We start from the raw sequence: 22,879 nt of genomic DNA, 5'->3' as shown, positions 1-22,879 counted from the left end.
GGGGGACCCCACCTCTGGGATTAGAAGCCTGTGTGGCAACATTCCGGCTAATACTTCCTGCATGCTAGTCGGGCACTGTACCAATGGAGCTCCATCTCCAGTCAGCCTTCTGTGTATCTCAGACTGCAGGGATTAACCACAACACCCAGGATGCTTATTTACTGGGTTGAAGAGAGAGATGGCTCAGTGGTTAAGAACAGTTGCTGTTCTTCCAGAGGATCCTAGTTCGGTTTCCCAACACCCATAGTAGGCAGCTCACCACCATCTGTAATGACAGCTCCGGAAGATCCAGCAACACACACATTCCCACATGCAGGTACACACCTACATGTAATGAAAAAGAATAACTTCGGCCAGCGGTAGTTTGCCTGCAAGTTTGTGCATCACATATATGCAGTGCTTTCAGGGGCCAGAAGGGGGCACCGGATCCTCTGGAACTGGAGTTACCAATGGTTACCAATGGTTGTGAGCCCTCCTGTGGGCGCAGGAACTGAACTCAAGGACCTCTGCAGGAACACGTGTTCCTAACTGCTGAACCACCTCTCCTGTCTGTTCTACTCTAATGTTCTCTGATAACTTCCTATTTCATTATTTTCAGTAATGATTGGCATCCCCCAAGAAGCTACTGCAGTTAATGGGGTGCAGCATGAAGACTGAAAAACACTGCACCAAGCATCCGGTTCCTTACCTCAGGGTCACCGCATTTGTATTCGATTTGTCTGGAAACCTTTTTGATGAAGTTTTTTAAAAAAATTCTTTTGGGGCTGGAGAGATGGCTCAGCGGTTAAGAGCATTGCCTGCTGCTCTTCTAAAGGTCCTGAGTTCAATTCCCAGCAACCACATGGTGGCCCACAACCATCTGTAATGAGGTCTGATACCCTCTTCTGGCTAACTGTATAAATAATAAATAAATATTTTAAAAAATTCTTTTGTTTCTTTGAGAAAGCATCTCTCTGTTCAGTCCTGGCCGTCCTGGAACTCACTGTGTAGACCAGGCAGATCTCCTGCCTGTCTCCCAAGTGCTGGGATTCAAGGCGTGCACTCCTGTTCCCGCCGGTACCAGGCACCGGGGAATCTCGGTTCACAACCTTGTGCTGTGCACCAAGCCATCTCCCCAGCCCAGGGTTCTGCTAATTCCTGAGGACTTTCAATCTTCTACTGTCTCATACTTGACAACCTCTTTGCTTGGATAGCTCTTACTCCTTCACGAACCCATCATAGAATGTTTTCTCTGAAGATGGTGGCAGATACTTAACACATGCAGACAGCTCAGAACACAACAGAAAACAGGTGTACTGTGGCTTATCTTCAAAATTAGACATTTTATAGCCACGTTTCTCTCCATACCTCTCAGACACTAAACCCAGGAAGACAGACTTTCACTACATTTCCTCATCTTCCCCCCCCCCCCTTTGGTTGGATTTGTGTTTTAGAGGCAAGACCTCTCTCTCTCTCTCTATGAAGCCTTGACTGGTCTGAACCTTATCATATAGACCAGACTGGTCTCAAACTTGGGACAGTCCTCCCTCTGCCTCTGGAGTGCTGGGACAGCGGGCGTGCGTCACCACCATACCCAGCTGAAGTTTTAACCATCTCTATATTCCTTGCTCCTTGTTTTGTGTTTTATAACAGAAGCCTGGAAAATACTGAATGGGCAAGATGTAGTTAGTGGCTTACTCCTGTCAACATCCGGGAGGCAGAGGCAGGAGGATTTCCATGAGTAGGAGGACAATCTGGGTGATGTGTAAATTCCAGGCTAGCGTGGGTTACATAGAATCAGAAAGCCAAAATCAAAACAAAACCAAAAAACAGTTCCGTGGCGCGGAGAATAACCAGAATAACCAGCCGGGAAGGAAAACAAAGGCGGAGTGGGGATGGAGCCAACTCTGGGAGTCTACGTCACGCACAAGGGCTCCGCCCCATGCATGGTCCCGCCCACAGGGCGTTCGGCGGTCACGTGGGACCCAGAGGGTGTGGCCACGGGGGACTCTGGGCAAAGATGGCAACAGTGAGGAGAGCTTTCCCGCGAAGGCTGGTGGGCTTGGCGTCTCTCCGGGCTGTAAGTGCCCCAAGCGGGAGACAGTCGGGGTCGGGTGGGCTTCGTCGGCTGCTCTGACAGACGAAGCGGGGCAGCTCCAGGGGCCGAAGCCGGGAGGGTTTGAGAGTTCCGGATCCAGCCGGTCTGGCTCACTTGCAAGAAACGGGGAAACTGAGTCCTGTGAAGCCAAGCAACCCGCTGTCACTGTGGAGACCTGGGACATCATCCCGGGTGTCCTAACTCCCTTACGGTGGCTCTGGCTCCTTTCCCTAACTGAGCTTCAGAACTCTCCAGCCCTTTATTATTAGTGAAACACGTCCCACCTGGAAAAAGCATCCCTGCTCGCCGCTTTCCCCGGGTCTTGTTGCTTTTCTGGACTCCCGCGGAGGACGTGGGTCGCGTGGGTCGGGCACAATCCCTTTGGGCCTGTGCGATCCTGGTGTTAGGTCTTCTCCCACGCACAGTGAGGGGAGGGAAAGGGCCAAGGAGCTGCGCTGTTTAAGTAGCAAACTGGTGTCCGGATGAGCTTGCCATTTTCAAGGCCGAGTGACGGATTTCACTCATCTTGCTGGTACATGAAATGGATAGCTTGTCTCAGGGTGATTTGGTGAGTGATCAGTCATGGGTGGTGTTTTGGTGGAGTTGTGTTTTGGGGGCGATTAGCTCCCCACTTCACTACTCTACCACGGAGCTACATCCTCAGCTCAGTGATGGACTTATTACATATTGGAGAGTTTAAGCAGTATATCAGTACTTGGGAAAACTACTTCCTATGCATTTCGTGGGTCTGTCTCAGAAAACCATTTCTGTATCTTTAGTCTACCCAGCTCCACTGATTGCTCAGGGATCGAACGAAAATGCCAACTCCAACTTAAGAAGTTAGGAAATGAGATGGTGGATAATAATGTTTTGTTTATTTGAGATAGAGTATCTTTCTATGTAACTCTGGCTGTCCTAGAACTCATGATGTAGACCAGGCTAGTTTTGAACTCACAGAGATAGATCAGCCTGCCTCTGCCTCTAGGATAACAGGCATGCACCACTATGCTCAGCTAGATCATAATCATTTTTTTTAAAACCTGGTGTAATGGAATGCAATGAAAAGCTGTCACTTTTCTCTTTTATTTGGCTTTGAATTATATTTATTCGTTTGCTTGTTTATATGTGAGTGTGCCCTAGTGAAAGTCCAAAGGCCGACCGACTTTGAGGAGTTGGTTTTGTCCGCCTGTGTGAGTTCCAGGGGTGGAACTCCGGTCGTCAGGCTTAGCAGCAAGTGTCTTAATTCTTGCCAACCCTGGTTTCTGTTTTTGTCTTTATTTAATTTTATTCCATACGCATTGGCATTTTGTCTGTGTCAGGGTGTAGGATCCCCTGGAACTGTTGTCACAGACAGTTGGGAGCTGTGTTGTGGGTCCTGGGTATTGAACCCAGGTTCTCTGGAAGAGCAACCGGTGCTCTTGAGTGTGAACCATCTCTCGAGCCTCTTGTTTTGTTTTTATTGTTGGTCTGTTATATGTGCATGTCTGTGTAAATGTGTTCAATGGGTGTTCCGGTGCCTTTGGAGGCCAGCTGGAATTATAGGCAGTTGGCATGGGTGCTGGGACCTGAACTCAGGAAGAGCACCAAGTGCTCTTAACTGCTGAGCCATCCCTCCAGCACCGCTTATGTGGTTTTGAATTATATAAACTCATGTGTGCGTGCAGGTGCCCATGGATGCCAGAAGAGAAGATCAGGTTCCTTGAGCTAAACTTAGGCAGTTGTGAGCTGTCTGACGTGTGTTTGGAAGCCCAACGCGGGTCTTCTGTAAGAGCGGTGTGCACTCTTAGTGACTGAGAGCCATCTCTTCAGTCTCTGGCTATATTTTAAAAATAAGATCTTTCCTGTCTCAGGCTGGCCTCACATTTGCTAGGTAGCCGAAGACACCCTTGAGCTTCTGACACTCCTGCCTCCATCCCCAAGTGCTGGGATTAGGGTGTGAGCTACCACACCCGGCCTTTGTTGTTATATGAAGAGCAGTTATAGGGTAAGAAGTAGAACTAAGGGCAACTTGTTCCTAAGAAAGTAGGCACGTTTTGCCTTAGCCTTTACTTACTGAGTCTGTTATGTCCCAGGGCCGTGGGGAGAGCAGTGGGGAGAACCAAGTTCCTGGCCATTAGCACTTAAGTTCCACTTGCGTCTTTTTGGGGTGATACACCAGCAGAGGCTGACCGTCTCAGTTGGAGGGGAAGACTCCAGGAGCAGGGACCTTCACTCAGCTCCCCAACTTCTTATAATCCAGGGCCTTGTCCCCTTTGTTAGAAACCATTGCCAGCTAAAACCAAAGCCACTTGAGGGGCGCTGAGGTGTTCCAGCTGACTCGTGGCACAGCTGTGTCCTTCCTTAAGGGCTGCATGGGCCTGGGGTCCTTGGTGTATTGTGCGGCGCATCTTCCCCTTGCCCATTGCAGGATGTTTATTTGGGGGTGGCGGAAGGCCTGGAGAGGTGGTGGCTCCACGGTTTAGAGTGATCGCTGCTCTTTCCAGAGGACTCCGTCTTGGTTTCTAGAACCTGCCTGGCTGCTCACAACCATTTGTAGCTGTAGTCCGGGGGATCTGATGCCTTCTGGCTTTTGAGGGCACTGCACACATGTGGCGAACAGACATACATGCAGACAGAATACCCAAACACCTAAAATAAATAAATAATTAACAATCTGTAGGTGGATAGGGGAAGATTTGCGGCAGGCCTGATGTACAGTGAACTAAAGGCTTTAAACTTCTGGAAAAATAATTTCTTCAGTTGCTGGGGATGTCATCTCCTCAGACCTAATGTCCCCATGTCACCCATGAGTGCAGAATTGGGCTTTAGACAAGCCTTAACGGAGCTAGCAAAGCCTTCATACCCTCATCACCGCTGTGGGATCTGAGGCTGACTCCTCTTGGTGCTCAGCGATTGTCCTCTGGACACTATATCTTTGTGCATTGTTTGTTGTTCCTGTAATGTGATGAATGCATTGCCAGGACAGTGCCAGCCAGGATGAGATGGGGGCGGAGGGAGACAAGGTAGTCTTGTGAAATACAAGGTACCAAAGGTGATGGATGGTAGATCAAGGAAGGCGCTCCGAGATTGATGGGTGTAAGAATCGGTGCGCATTCCAGGCAGAGGGCAGCCCTGCTGGACTGGAGCATAGCGACCTGTTGGGCAGAGGGTAGAAGGGAATGGAGCAGAAAGGAGGGGTGAGTAATGAGGTCGGAGCCTCCAAGGCAGGGTGACTAGAGGAAAGGGTGAGTCAGAGTCCAGCTGAGCAACAGGGTGTAGGTGATGTCTTTTGCAGAGACAGACAGGATAGAGTCAAGCGAGTGTTTGTGCAGTGTGGGCTTTGGGGACTGCCGAATGAGAAGTGTGGAAATGGGGCTGTCAAATGGGCGCGCGCATGCGTGTGTGCATGTGCGTGCGTGCGTGTGTGTGTGTGCGTGTGTGTGTGTGTGTGCGCGCGCGCGCGCACGCGTGCGTGTGCTGAACCAGAGGAGGATCTGCCTGGACACACAGCTTCTTGCTCATTCCTGCCCAAAGCATATTTTGCTTTTTTTGTCTTAATCCTGAAAGAGACCAGGTGGAGTTAAATAGGGAGAAACTGGCTGCTCGCAGTAGTGAAGGAAGAGCCTTGTGTTCTACACGGTCCTGTGCCAAGTCCTGACACTTGGGTTTCCTCTTTTAAACCAAAGGCCAGCACATCATCCATGGGTGCCTTCCCGAAGCGGGTGAAGATCGTGGAAGTCGGTCCCCGTGATGGTCTGCAGAATGAAAAGGTAAAGACGGAAGTGGGCTCAGGAAAGATGGTTCACATGTCTGTTTGGAGCATTCCAGGGAAGTTGGGTCAGGTACATTATGGACTTTTGAGAAACTGGAATATTATGCAGCTATCAATACAAGAATATTAAATGATGCCAGGCTGCAAAACAGAATATGTATTCAACTTTACTCCTATGTAGAAGAAATAGGCCTAGGTATGTGTAGAAGTATTTACTTAGGAAGAAACATAAAACTCCCTTAAAAGTGGGAGTTTTCTACACCTGAGTATGAGTCACGTGTCTAGTCTGTACACACAGGGCTCATGTGCCAAGGATAACTTTGAATGTGGCTCATATACCATTTATGGTCGCAACATGTGTGGCTTTGGAGCGCTTGATGTGTGGCTTGTGAGGGGACTGGAGACATTGACCCCGTGGTTAAGAGTGCTTCCTGCTCAGAGGACCCAATTTTAATTCCCAGTGCCCATATGATGGCTTACAATCCCAGGAAAGATGACGAGCAGGCCGGGAATTGTCAGGACCTGTACCATAATCCTACTGACTGGCACCAAGGAGCCATGAAAGACTTTTTTTTTTTTGTTTTTTTTATATATTTTTTTTTTTTTGCCCTTTTCCCCCCCCCGCTTTTAGTTTTTTTTTTTTTTTGTGTGTGTGTGTGTATGTATCCCTGTGTGTGTATACCTGCCACGTGCATGCAGTGCCCATAAAGGCCAGAAGGGGGCATCAGATCCCCTGGAGCTGAAGTTAATTGGCATTTGTGAATTGCCCAGCTAGAGTACTGGGAACTGAGCATGGGTCCTCCGAGGAGTCTTTACTGCTGAGCCATCTCTGCAGTCCCTTGTGGATGGCTTTTGGGCAGGAAAGTGAGGCACTGGAGACTGCAGTTCAGGAAGTTTCCAGTTTAGACTGAGTTGACAGAGGGCGGCCATGCCATACTACACCTGGGATCTTAGGGGTAGATTAGAAAGGAATCCATAGGTTCTGCTGAGTGATTCGATGTGGGAAAGGGAGAAAAAGAGAAAAAACGTGGTACTTGGGATCCACCCATCCACAGCACTCAGAGAGCAGAGGATTCATTTCTGCTCACTCTGGCCAAGGCGCTTTGCTCTCAGTTTATGATGGGGCCGTAAACCAATACATCGAGTTAAGGAAGAGTCTGCATCGGAGGAAAATGGTCGTTTTCGGTACTAGTGTTGCTGACTTGCCTTCTCTGGGTCTCCGTCTGTTACAGAACATTGTTCCTACCCCCGTGAAAATCAAGCTGATAGACATGCTTTCCGAAGCAGGGCTCCCCGTTATCGAAGCCACCAGCTTTGTCTCTCCAAAGTGGGTTCCCCAGGTGAGCCCAGCCTCCAGAAGAAGCCTGTCCCGGATGGGATGATGGGGAGCCCCCCCCCACTTGCTCTTGCAGCCCCTGGCTGTCGGAAGCATAAGTTTCCAGGTCCCTGGCTTCAGGGGTCTCAAGTGAGTCTCAGCACTGTGTAGCACAGGAAGGACGTGACCTGGGAGCCAGGGGCTCCAAATTGGTCTGGGCTCTGCCCTGGTTTATTGGAGCCCTTGCTAAGTGAGGCCTTTGCTCTCTCAAGATAGAGGCGGCCTCTGAGGTCTCCCTAGCACATACAATCCCCATGCCCATCTGCCACAAGGACCCCTTCACAGGGGTGGGCAAACCATCCCATGACAGTGAGTGCCAGACAATGCAGAGGGAGTGGTACCCAGGGCCCACCAGAGAAGGTTCTAGGTAAGTGGCTGCTGCTGGTTGTGACTGAGGGTACCACAGAATTGTCAGTACTGACCATAGGAGCTGCCAAGGTCACACTGCCCAGGATGTCTCCTGAGCCCTCAGTGGTCAGACAGATAGGGAAAGTATTGGAAACAGAAAATTCAGTGGTGAGAGGGGTCTCTCTAGCACTGAGCTCTTGGCTTCTTTGGCTCCCAGATGGCGGACCACTCTGAAGTCTTGAAGGGCATTCAGAAGTTTCCTGGGGTCAACTATCCAGTCCTGACTCCAAATGTGAAAGGCTTCGAGGAAGCGGTAAGAGGTTGACCTGCCCGTCTTCCGGTCCTGCCCTGGGATGGCCCCCTGAGCAGCTAGTCTCCAGTGGCTATGAGCAGCATCAGACTGGGGACGAGGGGACTGCTCTGTTGTCTTGACAAATTGCTTAACCTCTGAGCTTCAGGTCTGCCCGTGAAGGAGGACTGAGCATAGTGCTTACAGCTGAGCCCATTTGTTTCCGTTAGGCAATGCTCGTTAAGAGCCCGAGAGACACGCACTTGCTATAACTATTAGGTCCTGCGATCACCCACTTCTTTTTTCATTTTCTAGATTTTTTTTTTTATTTTATATGTTCTGGTGTTTTGCCTGAATGTCTGTGCACCATGCGCATGCAATGCCTGCAGAGACCAGAAGAGGACATAAGGTCCTTTGGAACTGGAGTTACAAACAGTTATGGATGCTGGGAATCCAACCCAGATCCCGTGCAAGAGCAGCAAGCGCTCTTAAGTGCTATGCTGTCTGCAGCACGCATGACTCACTGCTTTAGGAAGGGTACCAGCTCTGTGCATGGGCGCTTCTGCAGTGGCTGCTCAACCCTCACTGCGCATGGGCGCTTCTGCGGTGTGGCTGCTCAACCCCCACCGCGCATAGACGCTTCTGCAGTGGTTGCTCAACCCTCAACTGCGCATGAGCACTTCTGCGGTGTGTCTGTTCAACCCTCGCCGCGCATGGATGCTTCTGCACTGGTTGCTCAACCCCCACCACTTGTAATGTCCACATTCCCAAGCTTTGCTTTTGGTTTGATTCCTAATTGAAATATAAGTTTCCCAGGGCTGCTATGAGAAAAATACTGCAAACTGTAACAGAAATCGCTTTACTGTCTCGCATTCTGGAGGCCAGGGGTCGCATACATCTTCTAGTGACTGGGATGAGCACTTAGCCTTGGTGTGCATGCCCCCCTCCAGTGCCTGCCTCCACCCTCGGGTCGCCCTCCGCATTTCTTCACACTGCTCCATTGTGACCTCATTTTACCTAGTTACATTTGTGGTGACTCTCTTTCCAAGTACGATCATGTTCTGGGGAACTAGATATTGGGATGTCCACATAATATGTTTATTGTTATTAAATTTGTTTGTTTACTTGTGTATGTGTGTGCACACACACGTGTGTGTTGTGGCACTCATACGGAGGTCAGTGGACAACTTGAGTGACTCGATTCTCTCCTTTTCCCTTGTGGGTCCTGGGGAATTGAACTCAGGTCATCAGGATTGACAGCACATGCATTTTCCCTCCCGAGCCATGTCACCTGCCCCAGCCTATTCCCTAAAGGATATTTATATGACTGTGCAGCCTGTAACAGTCACATACCATCCAACCTGCCACAAGAAAGGTTTTGCCACGGGACCAGTTCTTCTAGGAACAGAGTGCTAAAGGTATTCACCTGGATGTTGGCAGGTAGCTGCAGGTGCCAAGGAAGTCAGCATCTTTGGGGCAGCCTCTGAGCTCTTCACTCGGAAGAATGTGAACTGCTCCATCGACGAGAGTTTCCAGCGCTTTGATGGAGTCATGAAGGCCGCACAGGCCGCCAGCATCCCTGTGAGAGGGTGAGTCAGGCCTCACAGGGCTCCTTCCTCAGTGTCCTGGTGGAATGGAGCCAGATTCTCCCACCCTCCATTCTCTCCACCTCAGACTCCTGCTGGGCGGGAGCAACCCAAACTCCACAACTGAACCTTTCTCCAAGGGAGTGGAGGCAGAAGATTAGCTGGGGTTTCTCTCAGACCTAAATTTGGTAGATCAGGCCAGTCTGGAACTCACAGACATCCAGCTGTCTCTGCTTCAGTGCTGGTATGCCATGTGCCACCATGCCCAGCCCCAGGATTGGTTCTTACAGTGCTGGGAAGCCAGGCTTGGTGGCTTGGGGCCTGGTAGTGCACGCCTTTAAACGTGTTTCAAAACACAAAAACCAAACAACAGCAACACCGAAATACAGTGCCTGGGGCCAGGCAGTGGTGGTGCACACCTTTAATCCCAGCACTCAGGAGGCAGAGGCAGGCAGATCTCTATGAATTTAAGGCTAGACTGGTCTACAGATTGAGTTCTAGGACAGTTAAGGCTACACAGAAAAGCCCTGTCTCAAGAAAATAAACTGCAATGCTGGGGACGAGACGCAGCACTGATGAAGCCTTGTAGCCTCCTGGGCAGGTACTCTACCACTGCTGTATGCACAGCGAGTGAAGCTTTTACTGTGTTTCAGGACCCTGTGCGCATCACCCTGGCATTCTGCAGCATGGACAGTAGTTCATGGCTCTGTGTGCCTGCTCTGGTGGAGCCTCCAACCCTCTGCCACTTGCCTTCTGTCTCTTGCCTGTGCACTCACCCTCCGTGGGCAGAGTGCTCCTCTTCGTTCTGCTCCTCAGCTCCTTCACGGTCCTCCGTGGATGTCAGCTCCACTTGGTTTTCTTTGTCCCTCAACAGGAGACAGCACCCCTCCTTTGGGGTTCCAAAGTCTTCTGACATCCTGAAACATGGCACTTAGCTGTCTAGCTCTGCAGCCACCTTCACCTCACTGGGCTGTGCTCTCTCTGAGGGCAGGCCACTTCCTATAGTGCCTGGGTGCTGTGCTTTCCCATCACAGGGCCTGACAAACCCGATAAACAGGTGGAAGCGGGGGAAGCTGGGTCTCCAGCTGTGTCCCCCCAGGCCTGTGCTCTGTCCTGGTAAATCTTTTTAAATCTTTTAACTTTTTCTTTCTCTTTTTCCTTCCCTTCTTTCTTACTTTTTTGTTGTTTCTGGGTTTTTTTGTTTTTGTTTGCTTGTTTTGAGACACAGTCTCACTATGTAGCCCTGGCTGTCCTGGGACTCACTCTGTTACCAGACTGACCTTGAACTCAGAGTTCTGCCTGCCTCTGTCTCCTAAGTGCTGGTGTCAAATGTTTATGCCACCAACCACTATTTCTTGTTTAGCAACGTCAGAGTAAATAGCAAATTTTTTTTAAATATTTATTTATTAAGTATACAATGTTCTGTCTGCATATATGCCTGCAGGCTAGAAGAGGGCCCCAGATCTCATTACAGATGGTTGTGAGCCACCATGTGGTTGCTGGGAATTGAACTCAGGACCTTTGGAAGAGCAGGCAATGCTCTTACCCGCTGAGCCATCCCACCAGACCCAGTAAATAGCAAAATTAAGGTGGAAAGCATACCAAGATTTTTGGAATGTTGATCCAGCAAACATTTTTTATTTTGATTTATATACTTTATTTATCTAATTATTTGTTGAGACAAGGTCTTTCTGTGTAACCCTGGCTGGTCAGGAACACACAGAGATCTCTCTGCCTCCGGAGTGCTGGAATTAAAGACATGCACCACCAATCCTGTTCCATCTCTTAATAGATAGAATATTTTACTTGACCATGAAGGGTTTGGGTTTTTGGTTCAGTTTGGTTTCTTCTGACAGCATCTCATTCTTTAGGTTCATATTGGCTTAGAACTCATGACACCAAGGCTGGCAATCCTCCTGCCTCAGCCTCCCAGGTGCTAGGATTACAGGTTTGAGCCACCACCCTCAGCCTAACTCAATAAAGATGCTCCAGAGCCAGCAGGGGCACTGAGAGCAAACCACATGGCTGTCGTGGGTCAGGCCTGGGCTCCCCTCCTGTCTCATGCCTCCTTTCTTTGCCCCTGTCTCTCCCCATGCACCCCAGCTGTGAGCTCACCAGGGCTCCTGTCATCAGACTCCAGCACATGCTGCCAGCAGCTCACAGACAGTGCCTGTCTTGACCAACGTGCTGGCATGTTCTGTCCCTTGCTCTGTCCTGGGTATGTCAGATTCTGGCCTTGACAGAAACATGCTTCCTGAAGACCCTCCCCTCTCTAACTCTGGCGCCATGACCTCAGGGAGCTCTGCCTAGCAACCCTTGCTGCATTGCCTGCCTGTTCTTCCTCCTGTTGCGTCCTTCACGACGCTTCTCTTTCTGGAATTATCTCCCCCTCCTAATGTGACTGCAGTCTTACTTGCCATCTTCCTGATTTGAACATGCTTCTGGAGGCGAGGGCCCTTCATGGGTCCTCTCACGGCTCTGCCCAGTGCCTGGCACACCGTCTTCATCTCATGAGCCATGGGGCCCGAGCCTGATACTGACTCGTCTGTTCTTGTCTTCTTGTGCGAACCTGTGTGTTCATCCTGGCACTGGTGACCTCAATACTGGCCCATCTCCCCCAGTGTGTGGGGCTGCCCCTCCAGACAGCTCAGGTGCACTCTGGTTCCTTGTACCTACTGTGAGTTCTCAACCACCTGCCACCTGCTTCTGAAGCTGTGGCCTCTTAGCCCCGCCTTCCCTGCAGGCTTCTCTAGCTCTCCCGCCCAGAAACTAGGCCAAAGAGCCTTTGTCCCACTCAGAGTTACCCTTTCACCCAGTACTGGGCCTCCTGCCCAGCTTCATGTTTACTGTGGCCTCACCAGGGATGTGTGTCAAATGGTCACAGGCATTCCTGATGGTGACGAGCTGGGTCACTGACACCATTCCTCCTGTTTCTCCACAGGTATGTCTCCTGTGCCCTCGGATGCCCCTACGAGGGGAAGGTCTCCCCGGCTAAAGTAGCTGAGGTGTGTGCAGTGGGCAAGGTCTTGTGAGGGTTGGCTTCCTTGCCAACCTGCATGCACAGGTGCCCTCGCCTCTCTTCCCCAGTAGGACACCGTTTTTACCCTTTCCCCGCCACACACACGCATGCACACTCATACTGAGAGCACAGCCTGCACCTGCCCCTCAGGTCTCTACCCCACCCGAAAGCCCTGCATTCAGATTCCAGTCTCATCAGCTGAGGCACGATTGCCAGTGTGGTATCCCCAGGAGTCCCCAGGTTCCTTGTAGGAGGTGAGAGACCACACACATCCTCCTGACTAGTAACCATGGCTACACAGAGGAGGACCCAACATAGGACCAAGGTGTGAGTAACCCAGGAACTTCAGCCTTTTCATCCAGAAAACTTCACTGCCTACTTGATGCGGTTCTCCCACGAGCAGTTGAGGAGGCCAGTCACTGGCCACCTAGGGTGCTGATGCAGCTAGCGTCTCATCCATTGTGTGCTACAGAACCCTTTTGTTCTTCCCCATACCTACTTTCTACGGCTTCCAGGTAGGGATGACCCCAGGGCTGCTGCTGGCCCCAGTGGCTGCTGTTCCCTGGTCTGTGCACCCCACTCCTGTTGTCACCTGCCCTCCCTGTAGCCCAAAACCACTTCCCTGAAGCAGAAATTGAGGCTCAGAGAAGTCACACCCCCAAAGCAGGTAGCCAGTGAACTGCAGAGTGGGAACTTTTGAACTCAGCATCACATGGCCCCAGAGGCCTGCCACCACTGTCACCTGGTAGGCACATGGCAGGGGTGAAGGGTGGGATGTCACTGTGTCATTTATCAGGACAGTCATCTGTGTAAATACAGTAAACATCAGTGTCTCCTGCCACCGCTTCCCTCTGCTCAGAGCCGGGCATGGGCAGCCTCCTCAGGGGCGACTTTGGCTGCTGAGGCTCTGTGGTGACTGGCCAGGTTCAAATGAGTTTCTCTAAAGTTACATAGTTCCCCGTGGCTCCTTAAAGAACACAGCTAGTATCTTAGACTCACAGTCCACAGATCGTATTGCCAAAGGAAGGCCTTTTCCTGATCCCTGTCAGCCACTGTGGAGGAAGCAGAGGGGAGTAACGGGCTCAGTCTCCCAGCCTGTGAGCAATGCTTGTCATTTCCATTGGAGTTGTCAGGTCCTAGGGCCCAGGAACACAGCACCTCAGAGAGGTGAACTGCCTGGGCAGAGTCCATGCTTCTGAGCCCTAGAGTCAGGCCGGTGCCACTGGGATCCTCTAAGTATCCATTTGCTTTTCCAGGTTGCCAAGAAGTTGTACTCTATGGGCTGCTATGAGATCTCCCTTGGGGACACCATTGGTGTGGGCACCCCGGGTCTCATGAAAGACATGCTGACTGCTGTCCTGCGGGAGGTGCCTGTGGCCGCACTGGCTGTCCACTGCCATGATACCTATGGTCAAGCCCTGGCCAACACCTTGGTGGCCCTGCAGGTAATGAAAGCCATGTGCCCATTCCCCAAGAGGGCACGGGCAGAGCAGTCCACCTTCATTTTATTTATTAATAAAAGTATTGATGAGCTGGGTGGTGGTGGCGGCATACGCCTTTAATTCCAGCACTTGGGAGGCAGAACCAGGCAGGTCTCTGTAAGTTCGAAGCCAGCCTGGTCTACATAGAAAAACCCTGTCATGGAAAAAGTACTGAAGCAAAAGTATATGAGGCCACAGATGGAGACACACCAGGTTAAGGGAATGGCTCCCCACAGAAGGTCACGAGAGGATGCTGTGCAGGTGCCTGCAGGTGCCGAGGCCTGAGGGGCATGCTTGCCATGTTCAGGGAACAGGCAGGCGTCTTTGGCCGCAGCAGGGTGACTGGGAGAGTAAGCAGGTGGAACCTGCTGCAATGGCGCCCTCTGGTGCTGGTTTCCACGCTGGCACCAGGCCATAGCTGGTGTTCCACCTGAAGACCTGACAGGATGTGCAGGCACCTGTGGAGGTCAGAGGGCAACCAAGGAGCTGGTTCTTTCCTTCTGCCTGGGGACCAAATTCAGGTTGTCACAATTTCTGGCAAGCACCTTTACCCCCTGAGCCACACCTCACTCGCCAATTATAGATCTTCTGAGACCCCCAACCTCCCATTTCTCTGACTCTATTCAAGACAAAACACCTCCAGAGAAGCTGAGTCCACTATCAGTGCCATTGTCCTGGAACCGAGGGGCTAGGCTGATATCCCAGAGGGCCGCTCTAAGGAGAACCCCAAAGGGAGAAACGGAGCCAGGAGTCAGCTGAAGAGATGAGGGAAGTTCCTCTAGCAAAGGAGGCTCACTGATCCAGGGAGAGAAGCTCTGTCCTTCAGCGGATTCCCCCGGCAAGAGAATGGCTTTGGCAGAATTCCTGACTCCAGGGCAAGAGGCTTATGAGGAGAGGCTCAATGGCCTCCAGGCTCCGGCAGCTACATCTCACCATCCTTGTGTTTTCAGATGGGAGTGAGCGTGGTGGACTCCTCTGTGGCTGGACTTGGAGGCTGTCCCTATGCACAAGGGGCCTCAGGGAATTTGGCTACGGAGGACCTGGTCTACATGCTGACTGGCTTAGGGATTCACACGGTAAGCCTGCCTGCCCCCTGGTGGTGACATCCAGAACTAAGCAGTATTGGACTGGAGCCAAAGGATAGGCATATGGGCATCCATCCTTAGGGCGGCTGGCATTTAGAAGGGGAACAGGGATTGTGGGAGCTTTATATTTCTGAGAGAGCAGAGGAGAGACTAAACAGTCCTCCAGGAGAGTGGAAAATGGCCGATACAGCGATCGGGCCCGTGTGAGGTTAGAGACCCTGGCAGAGCAGCCTGGGGTGTGTGTGTGAAGAACCAACAGGCAGGGTCTCAGCAGCAGGAGAGGCTTGGTTGGTGGCCTAGAAGGAGTAGACTAGGACTCCAAGGATGAGAAAGAGCCAGCCAAAGATGGGATGAGGAGAGGGGTCTCTGGCAGAGGGAGCAGCATGGCAGAAGGGACTTTGGTCTGTTGGACATGATCATGAGCGCAGGAGACCAAGACCTCAGAATGATGATGTCCACAGTTCAGTCCCTGGAGGCCCTAGAAAGGGTGGAAAGAGCCGCCATGAGAGGTGGCTTCATGGCCTGCAGCGAGTCACTGCCCCGAGCCTGTTTTCTCTGCGAAATGAGGACAGTGAAATTAGCGCACGGGGCTCCCCCAGTCACTAGGGACATCAGTGGTGGCACAGAAGTCACACAGAGTCTCTGCTTTAAGAGCTGATGATTTAAAACCCAAATCTGTTCCTCACAGGCTGTGCGACCTCAAATTAGCTCTCCAAACTCTAGTCATGGCAGCAAATGTATTACTCATAGGTTGTTACAGAATTAAGAAAATGTGCGGCCAGAGGTGTAGGTCAGTGGTGAGGCCCTGGGTTCAGTCTCCAGCACCAGAAGGAACCATGTCGAATGCTTAGCCCTGGGCACTCGGTAGCAGATAGCAGCTGCTCTATATTTATAGGCTGAGGATGCGGTTCAGAACTAGAACCGCTGGCTAGCATGAGCAGTGGTTTGGGTACCTTTCCTGGCACAGGAAAAAAGAGACAAAAGCAAATAAGTGAACAATACATTTCCATGGCCAGGCCCTGTGCTAGACCCCGAACATGGAGATGAGACAAGATTAATAAGGCCCCCTCTTCTGGTGGAGGTCCCACAGGCACTCTGAAGAAAGAACCCTGGTGCCTGCTGGACACAACATCCCAGACAGTGGTTGCAACAGGGGCCTGAGTGCTGTCGCCTTCCTCTTTCTGTGCCATAGCTATCAGTCTCTTTCCCTCGGTGTTGAGGGCAGGCCCTGATTGGCTTCATCCTCTGACTTACTTCTTCCAGGGTGTGAACCTCCAGAAACTCCTCGAAGCTGGGGACTTCATCTGTCAAGCCCTGAGCAGAAAAACCAGCTCCAAAGTGGCGCAGGCCACCTGCAAACTCTGAGCCCTTGTTCACCTGAGTCCTGGGACCGGGGGAGGTGGGCATGCTCAGATGATCCCTTGGTGGGGAATGGAATGCAGACAAATGGGCAGGTATCACAAAGGTTCTAGACAGAAAGGGCAGGAGCTGCCAGGCTTTGGGCGACTGAGTGGTCTTGGAGCCTGGACGTCCCCCTTTCCAGCAGGCCAGCTCCCCAGAGCTGAGGGCCTGAGCTCTGGTTTGGGATGGCCCTGGGTCTCCTGGGCGAATCTGCTAACTAACAGAGTCCACCCTGCCATGACTGTGGGTCCTGTGCGTCTCTTCGGAAAACGGAACAGTTTCTCCCTAGAGCAGCAGAGCGTCTGCTGAAATGGGGGCTGATCTGCTGTGCTGGCCATCTGCCAAGCCCAGCATCTTTGGGAAATCTTCACTCTGTACATGATTTTTGAAAACAGATTATGTAATTAAAGGTTTAATTTTCTAATATCCAATCATGCAAATGTGTATTTGTTTATGAGTGGGGGAATAAGATCATTCTGAGGAAGAGTGAAGGTCTTAACTGGTTCATCTCTGTATTTCTTCCATCTCCACACTGAGCCCCAGGTCCAGTGACTGGAAATCATGACTCTGGGTTAATTCCCGAGACCAATATGGTAGCTGGCCAGGACACCCAAGGAGTTGCTTCTGAGGCTGTGCCTCTGTTCCCAGAGCAGTGAGACAGGTCTCTTATTGGCCTGAACCTAGCCAGGTAGACGGGCTAACTGGCCAGTGAGCCTCCCTCCAGGAATCCATCTGTCCCTGCTTCTCCAGTGCTCGAATGGAGACAATGGTCAGCTTGACTTTTCATTTGTTTGTTTGTTTGTTTGTTTTGTATACGGTGTTGTACACCAGACCTCATTACACATGGTTGTGAGCCACCATGTGGGTGCTGGGAGCAGGCAATGCTCTTAGCGCTGAGCCATCTCTCCAGCCCCCTGAGTTTTATTTTTAATTACACACACACGTGCGCGTGCATGCATGCATGTGTGGGTATGTGCATGTGTAAGTACAGGGGCTGTGGTGTCCAGAAGACACTGGGGAGCCTGGAACTGGCCATCCAGACAGTTGTGAGCCATGCAGGTTAGGTGCTAAGAACAGAACTTCCGTTCTCAGAAAAAGTAGCACCTGCACCGGCTCTTAACTAATGAGCCTTCCTGAAAGCTTTCCCTCCCCACTTTAAAGGTGTGTGTGTGTGTGTGTGTGTGTGACTTCAGGAGCTCCAAGACAGAATGGTTGTAGATCCCCTGGAACTGCACTTACAGGAGTTTGTGACAGTAACAAGTGCCCTTGACTGATTCGCTATCTTCCAGCTCCACCTCTTTTTTTTTTTTAATTTTTGGGTTTGAAACAGCTTCTCACTGTTCATTCATGGCTTGATTGGAACCCTCTATATAGACCATGCTGCCCTCGAACTCACAGAAATCTGCCTGTCTCTGCCTACCAAGTGCTAGGATTGAAGCCCTGTGCCACCAGAAAAGATTTATTTTTGCTTATATGTGCGAGAACGTCAGGAATGTGCAGGCGGCCACGGAGGCTAGAGCGGGCATGGGAATGATAGGCAGTATGTGGGTGCTGGGAAAAGGTCTCAGGTTCAATGCAAAAAGTGCTCAGAGCCATCTTCCAGCCCCGCCTCTATAACCGAGACAAAACTGTGTCTTGAATCGCTATATGGTGGAGAGGTGCAGACACACTTTTGGGGGAGGGAGTGGCTCAGTGATGGGCAAGCAATTGCTACTGAGGATTTAAAGGTTCTTTTCGCTCCAGGGTTTTATTTTCTTTCCCAAAGTGGGCTTGGATCCAGGTTGCAGCCCGGGCCAGCCATGCCCTCCAAATAGCACAGCCCGACGAAGGGTTTGGCAGATGAGCGGAAACTCGGAAGCCAGCGGCTCAGAGTGGAACAGGTCGCAATCATCCGGGGTGCAGCTGCCACGGATGATGACTAGGAAGGCCACCGTGCAGGCCGTTTCTCCTCCGCAGTCTACAACTCACAGGATGACGTTCCACGCCCCTCACTTCCGCCCTCGATGGAAACGCACTGCGGTGCGGAGCTGGCTGAAGTCTGTGCAGGTCTTTTGACCCTCCAGAGCCGCCGTAGAGCAGGTAACCTAGTAGACACGTTTCCTGGAGGGCGTGAAGGGGGCGTAGCCAAACTGGGCTGTCAGCTCTTAAAGGGGCCGCCGCGCAGGTCGCGAGAGGCGGCACCCGGAGCCAGCGCGGGATCCTCACAGGTTTGGGTAGCAGAATAACGGGCTTAGGGGGCTCGCAAGGGTCTGTGGTCGGCGGGGATCGAGGGAGTTCCAAGAGGGTCGTGTTCGAGACAGAGCCAGGCCCGTCCCTTCTGCTCTCGTTTCCCGCGGCCGTAGTGGGGGCCACCCGAACCCATTCATTCCAGGCCCGGCTCCCCGCTCGCGCTCCCAGCCCAGGACCAAAAGTCGCGTCCGGGCTCCTGGTGCCCAGCGTCCTCTCCTCTCCATTGTACAGACTGGGAAAACTGAGGAGGGGACAACTAACCAAGGTCAGCCCCCGACTGGAGCGGAGCGGCCTCAGAGCAGCCTTTCTGCCTCCAGGGCCCCTCGGTGTCCGCTACACCGAGTCCGTGCGCAGAGCGGGAGCAGCGAGGAGGAGCGGGAAGAAAGCTAGGACTCCCGTCCAACCCAGTTCTCACTACTCTGTGACCCCGGGCAGACTGTCTCCAGATCCTGACCTTAGTACCCAAGTGCTTTAGAAACACCTGCCCCATCGCGATGTGGGGAGAACTCTGCGGGAGGGAGGAACGCACGACGCGGGGTAGTAACTCTGGCACACAGTGGGCGCCCAGTCCAATGGGTTGTAGCAGAATGACCCCAGCAGCCACTTGGGGCAGCCTGGAGAGAGATGGGCAGGCCAGATCGCGAGAATGAAAGGCCTCAGTGTGTGGATTTCCTTTCTGTCCGCCCAGCAGTTTACTCAGGGCGGGGATGCACACCTGGCAGTGGAGTGCGGGCCAAATCCACGTCGACACCGGCTGCCCGAAGTTGGGCGGGATATGTTGCCTCTAGCCGGGAAGTGATCCGACCGGATCAAACCTGAGCTATTGGCTGCCCCAGGGTGGAGAAGCCCCATCCACTCCAGGGCTGCTGGTACTGCAGCCTCGGAGCAGGGCTTGGCTGCCCTGGCTCAGGACCCCACCCTTGAAGGCATTTACTGCATTTTCTGCTTCCTGCCAACTGACCTTCAAGGGGAAGGGTTGTTAGAGGACCAGGCTTTAGTCACCAAACCCAGGAAGCTTCTGCTTCTGGGAGAGGGCCTGAGTTTTTCAAATTCTTGCATTCTAATCCTGAAGCCACGGACTCTTCTGCCCAGGACTGCTAATTCTCCAGACAGGGAGGCAGGCCCCTCTTCCCACCCCCACATCAGTGGGAACTAGACAGTGTGATGTGTCTGACTCCTATATATAAGGTGGCAGACCTCTAAACCACCTCACTGGGCCCTCCTAACACATGGCCTGTGTGCAGAAATTAGTCATAGAGTAGAAGCTATGGCCTAGAGAGTAGGGACGCCTCAACCAGAAATAGCCAGAAAGCGAGTTATCCAGTCAGACCTCGGGCTGACTCCGGAGCCCCTCCTTACACTAGGGCCCACAAGTGCATCCTCTGAGGTGACATTAGGGGACCAGCATCCCTGAGGGAGGCCCTGAGCAGACACCCTCAGCCACCTCTGAAACTCTATGTCCTCTAACCAGACACTATGGCGGAGAAGGTGCTGGTCACAGGTGGGGCTGGCTACATTGGCAGCCATACAGTCCTGGAGCTGCTGGAGGCAGGCTACTCACCCGTGGTCATCGACAACTTCCATAATGCCATTCGTGGTGAGCGCTGACTGGGAAGCAGTGAGTGGTTTCTGGAGGGGCTGTGTCCAGGACCCCATCTTCTAATGCTGACAGCCTCTCCCTGCCCTCCAGGAGGGGACTCCATGCCTGAGAGCCTGCGGCGGGTCCAAGAACTGACAGGCCGCTCTGTGGAGTTTGAGGAGATGGACATCTTGGACCAGGCAGCCCTACAGCACCTCTTTAAGAAGGTGGGTGCTAGCTGGATGTGGTGACGCACGCCTTTAAACCCAGCACTTGGGAGGCAGAGGCAGGCGGATCATTTGTGAGTTTGGGGCCAGTTTGGTCTACAGAACAAGTTCCAGGACAGCCAGGGCTACAAGGAACAACCCTGTCTCAAAACAAACAAACAAACAAACAAACAAACAAACAAACAAAGGAGGTTGCTGCTTGGCAGGTGGGAGGAGCGTTGCCAAGGCTACAGAGCCTCCTCTGACCCCTGCTCTACCCGTGCAGCACAGCTTTAAGGCCGTCATCCACTTTGCTGGGCTCAAGGCTGTGGGCGAGTCAGTGCAGAAACCTCTGGATTATTATAGAGTTAACCTAACAGGGACCATCCAGCTTTTAGAGGTAAGAGGAAGGGGACACAGACCCCAGCTGGGTCCCAGGCGGCCTGGCATGCTGGTCACAGTAGGGCCTGTGGAAGAATGACCCAAGCTGTATTATCTTGGACACCTGCCTTTCTTTACCTCCCAGCCTGTTTCCCTCTCTGTAACTGAGCCTGCCCCTCGCCTCAGCCCCACCTGCTGGGGTGGAGTAACAGATGGGACTAGTTGCTGAGGCGCAGGCCACTGACCTTCCCCTCCACGGCCAGATCATGAGGGCCCACGGAGTGAAGAACCTGGTGTTCAGCAGCTCAGCCACCGTCTATGGGAACCCCCAGTACCTGCCTCTGGACGAGGCCCACCCAACCGGGGGCTGTACCAACCCCTACGGGAAGTCCAAGTTCTTCATTGAGGAGATGATCCGGGACCTGTGCAGGGCAGACTCGGTGAGGCCCTCTTGCCCCAGCTCTCATTCCACCCATTCACCTTGAGGCCAGGATTGGAACCCTGGGCACTCCCAGCACAAGGAGACAGAGGCTCAGATGTGGCACTACCCTGCATAAGGTTACAGCAGCTGGTACGCAGGTGTCACCCCTCACTCATTCATAGAGAACTGAGAATGGACACGCTGGGGTAGACAGCTGTGGACTGAGCTGGGACTCACTGCGTGTGCCCCAGCCCCACTGTCTGACCTGCACCACAGGCCTGGAACGCAGTGCTGCTTCGGTACTTCAACCCTACGGGCGCCCACGCCTCGGGCCGCATCGGCGAGGATCCCCAGGGCATCCCCAACAACCTCATGCCCTATGTCTCCCAGGTAACGGGGGATACTCCTAGGGTACCTTGGAGTACCGCTGGTACAGGGCCCTTGAGGAAGCTGACCTGACCTCTGCCCTAGGTGGCAGTTGGGCGACGAGAGGCTCTGAATGTCTTTGGTGATGACTATGCCACGGAGGATGGGACAGGTGAGCTTAAGAGTCAGAGGAAGGGGGGGGGGCGACTGAGGAGGGCAAACTTTCCGTTGACCACTTCCTCCACAGGTGTAAGGGACTACATTCACGTGGTGGATCTGGCAAAGGGCCACATAGCAGCCTTGAAGAAGCTGAAGGAGCAATGTGGTTGCCGGGTAGGAAGCCAGTGAGGGCAAGGGTTGGAACCCAGGGCGAATGTGGGGTAGATGAGACACCCCATCCAACATCCCCTGTTCTCCTGGGCAGATCTACAACCTGGGCACAGGCACAGGCTACTCTGTCCTGCAGATGGTCCAAGCCATGGAGAAGGCTTCGGGGAGGAAGGTAGGTCCCACCCACACAGTAGGCACCCAGCACACCCTCCGCCTCCAGACACCTTGAACTTGAGAGCTAGGTGATACTCTAGACACAGCTCTCGCTCACAGTTCCTCAGGCCCAGGACCTGTTCAGCTAAGCATCCACTACCTTCCTTACAGATTCCGTACAAGGTGGTGGCACGGCGGGAAGGTGACGTGGCAGCCTGTTATGCCAACCCCAGCCTAGCCCAAGAGGAGCTGGGCTGGACAGCAGCCTTGGGGCTGGACAGGATGTGTGAGTGTCTGCCTCTCCTGGAAAAGTGACCAATAGGCTAGAAAGGGCAACTCTGCTCTGGGCTGGCTTCGGGCAAGCTCTGACCACCTATATCTGCACAGGTGAAGATCTGTGGCGCTGGCAGAAGCAGAACCCGGCAGGCTTTGGGGCACAGGCTTGAGGACCTCCTTACCAGGGACCAGAAAGGAAGAGGAGCAACTGCCTGCTTCCCAATCTCCGCAGGACCCTGTACCCTTATGTTATGGGGCCAAGCTGAGGCCACCCTACCTCAAATGCCAGCTGCCTGCTCAGCCCTCCAGGCCAACCTCTGCCTGGCTCCACTAACCAGGAAGAAGCCTAGGTCTTTCCAGCCCATCTCCTCCAGGGTCCAGGAGCTCGTGGGACCCCTAAAGCCTGCGAGGGCCAGGGGTCTGGGACCATAGCCTCTCCCAGGCACTAACTTATACTGCTATGATTGAGTTTTCCAAAGTATTTAAAATAAAAACGTTTTCTTATCCTGGGGCAGAGTCTCACAGA

General features: G+C 52.6%; 3 protein-coding genes across 5 annotated transcripts in view; all 3 read left to right on the top strand.

The window, feature by feature from the left end:
- Fuca1 (alpha-L-fucosidase 1) overlaps positions 1-786 on the top strand; it is a 19,098-nt gene extending 18,312 nt beyond the window's left edge. For both annotated transcript variants that reach the window (XR_001229044.2, XM_013348470.2), the window contains one exon: positions 599-786. Coding sequence is in view for 1 of the 2 variants with exons in the window: in XM_013348470.2 (XP_013203924.1) it covers positions 599-601 (3 nt within the window). In the remaining variant the exon portion in view is untranslated. The remainder of the gene's footprint in view (positions 1-598) is intronic.
- A 1,177-nt stretch (positions 787-1,963) lies between these two features.
- On the top strand, positions 1,964-16,843 carry Hmgcl (3-hydroxy-3-methylglutaryl-CoA lyase). Its single transcript, XM_005353031.2, has 9 exons — positions 1,964-2,059; positions 5,743-5,826; positions 7,061-7,168; positions 7,769-7,864; positions 9,281-9,429; positions 12,368-12,431; positions 13,702-13,890; positions 14,877-15,002; positions 16,275-16,843. The coding sequence occupies exons 1-9, from the start codon at positions 2,000-2,002 to the stop codon at positions 16,374-16,376; spliced, it is 978 nt and encodes a 325-aa protein (XP_005353088.1). The 5' UTR covers positions 1,964-1,999; the 3' UTR covers positions 16,377-16,843.
- Positions 16,844-18,525: 1,682 nt separating this feature from the next.
- Gale (UDP-galactose-4-epimerase) lies at positions 18,526-22,863 on the top strand. 2 transcript variants are annotated; one of them, XM_005353030.2, is made up of 11 exons: positions 18,526-18,619; positions 20,113-20,238; positions 20,332-20,447; positions 20,713-20,826; positions 21,071-21,247; positions 21,505-21,618; positions 21,700-21,766; positions 21,842-21,927; positions 22,019-22,096; positions 22,249-22,363; positions 22,465-22,863. In XM_005353030.2, the coding sequence occupies exons 2-11, from the start codon at positions 20,118-20,120 to the stop codon at positions 22,521-22,523; spliced, it is 1,047 nt and encodes a 348-aa protein (XP_005353087.1). In that variant the 5' UTR covers positions 18,526-18,619; positions 20,113-20,117; the 3' UTR covers positions 22,524-22,863. The 2 variants fall into 2 exon arrangements, with proteins under 2 accessions (XP_005353087.1, XP_026637986.1); XM_026782185.1 differs by lacking the exon at positions 18,526-18,619 and adding an exon at positions 18,656-18,906.
- Positions 22,864-22,879: the final 16 nt, after the last annotated feature.

This window comes from Microtus ochrogaster, chromosome 10 (assembly GCF_000317375.1).
Source record: "Microtus ochrogaster isolate Prairie Vole_2 chromosome 10, MicOch1.0, whole genome shotgun sequence".
NCBI lineage: Eukaryota > Metazoa > Chordata > Mammalia > Rodentia > Cricetidae > Microtus > Microtus ochrogaster.
Note: the sequence above shows the minus strand (reverse complement) of the source record. Positions and strands in the feature narration are given on the sequence as shown.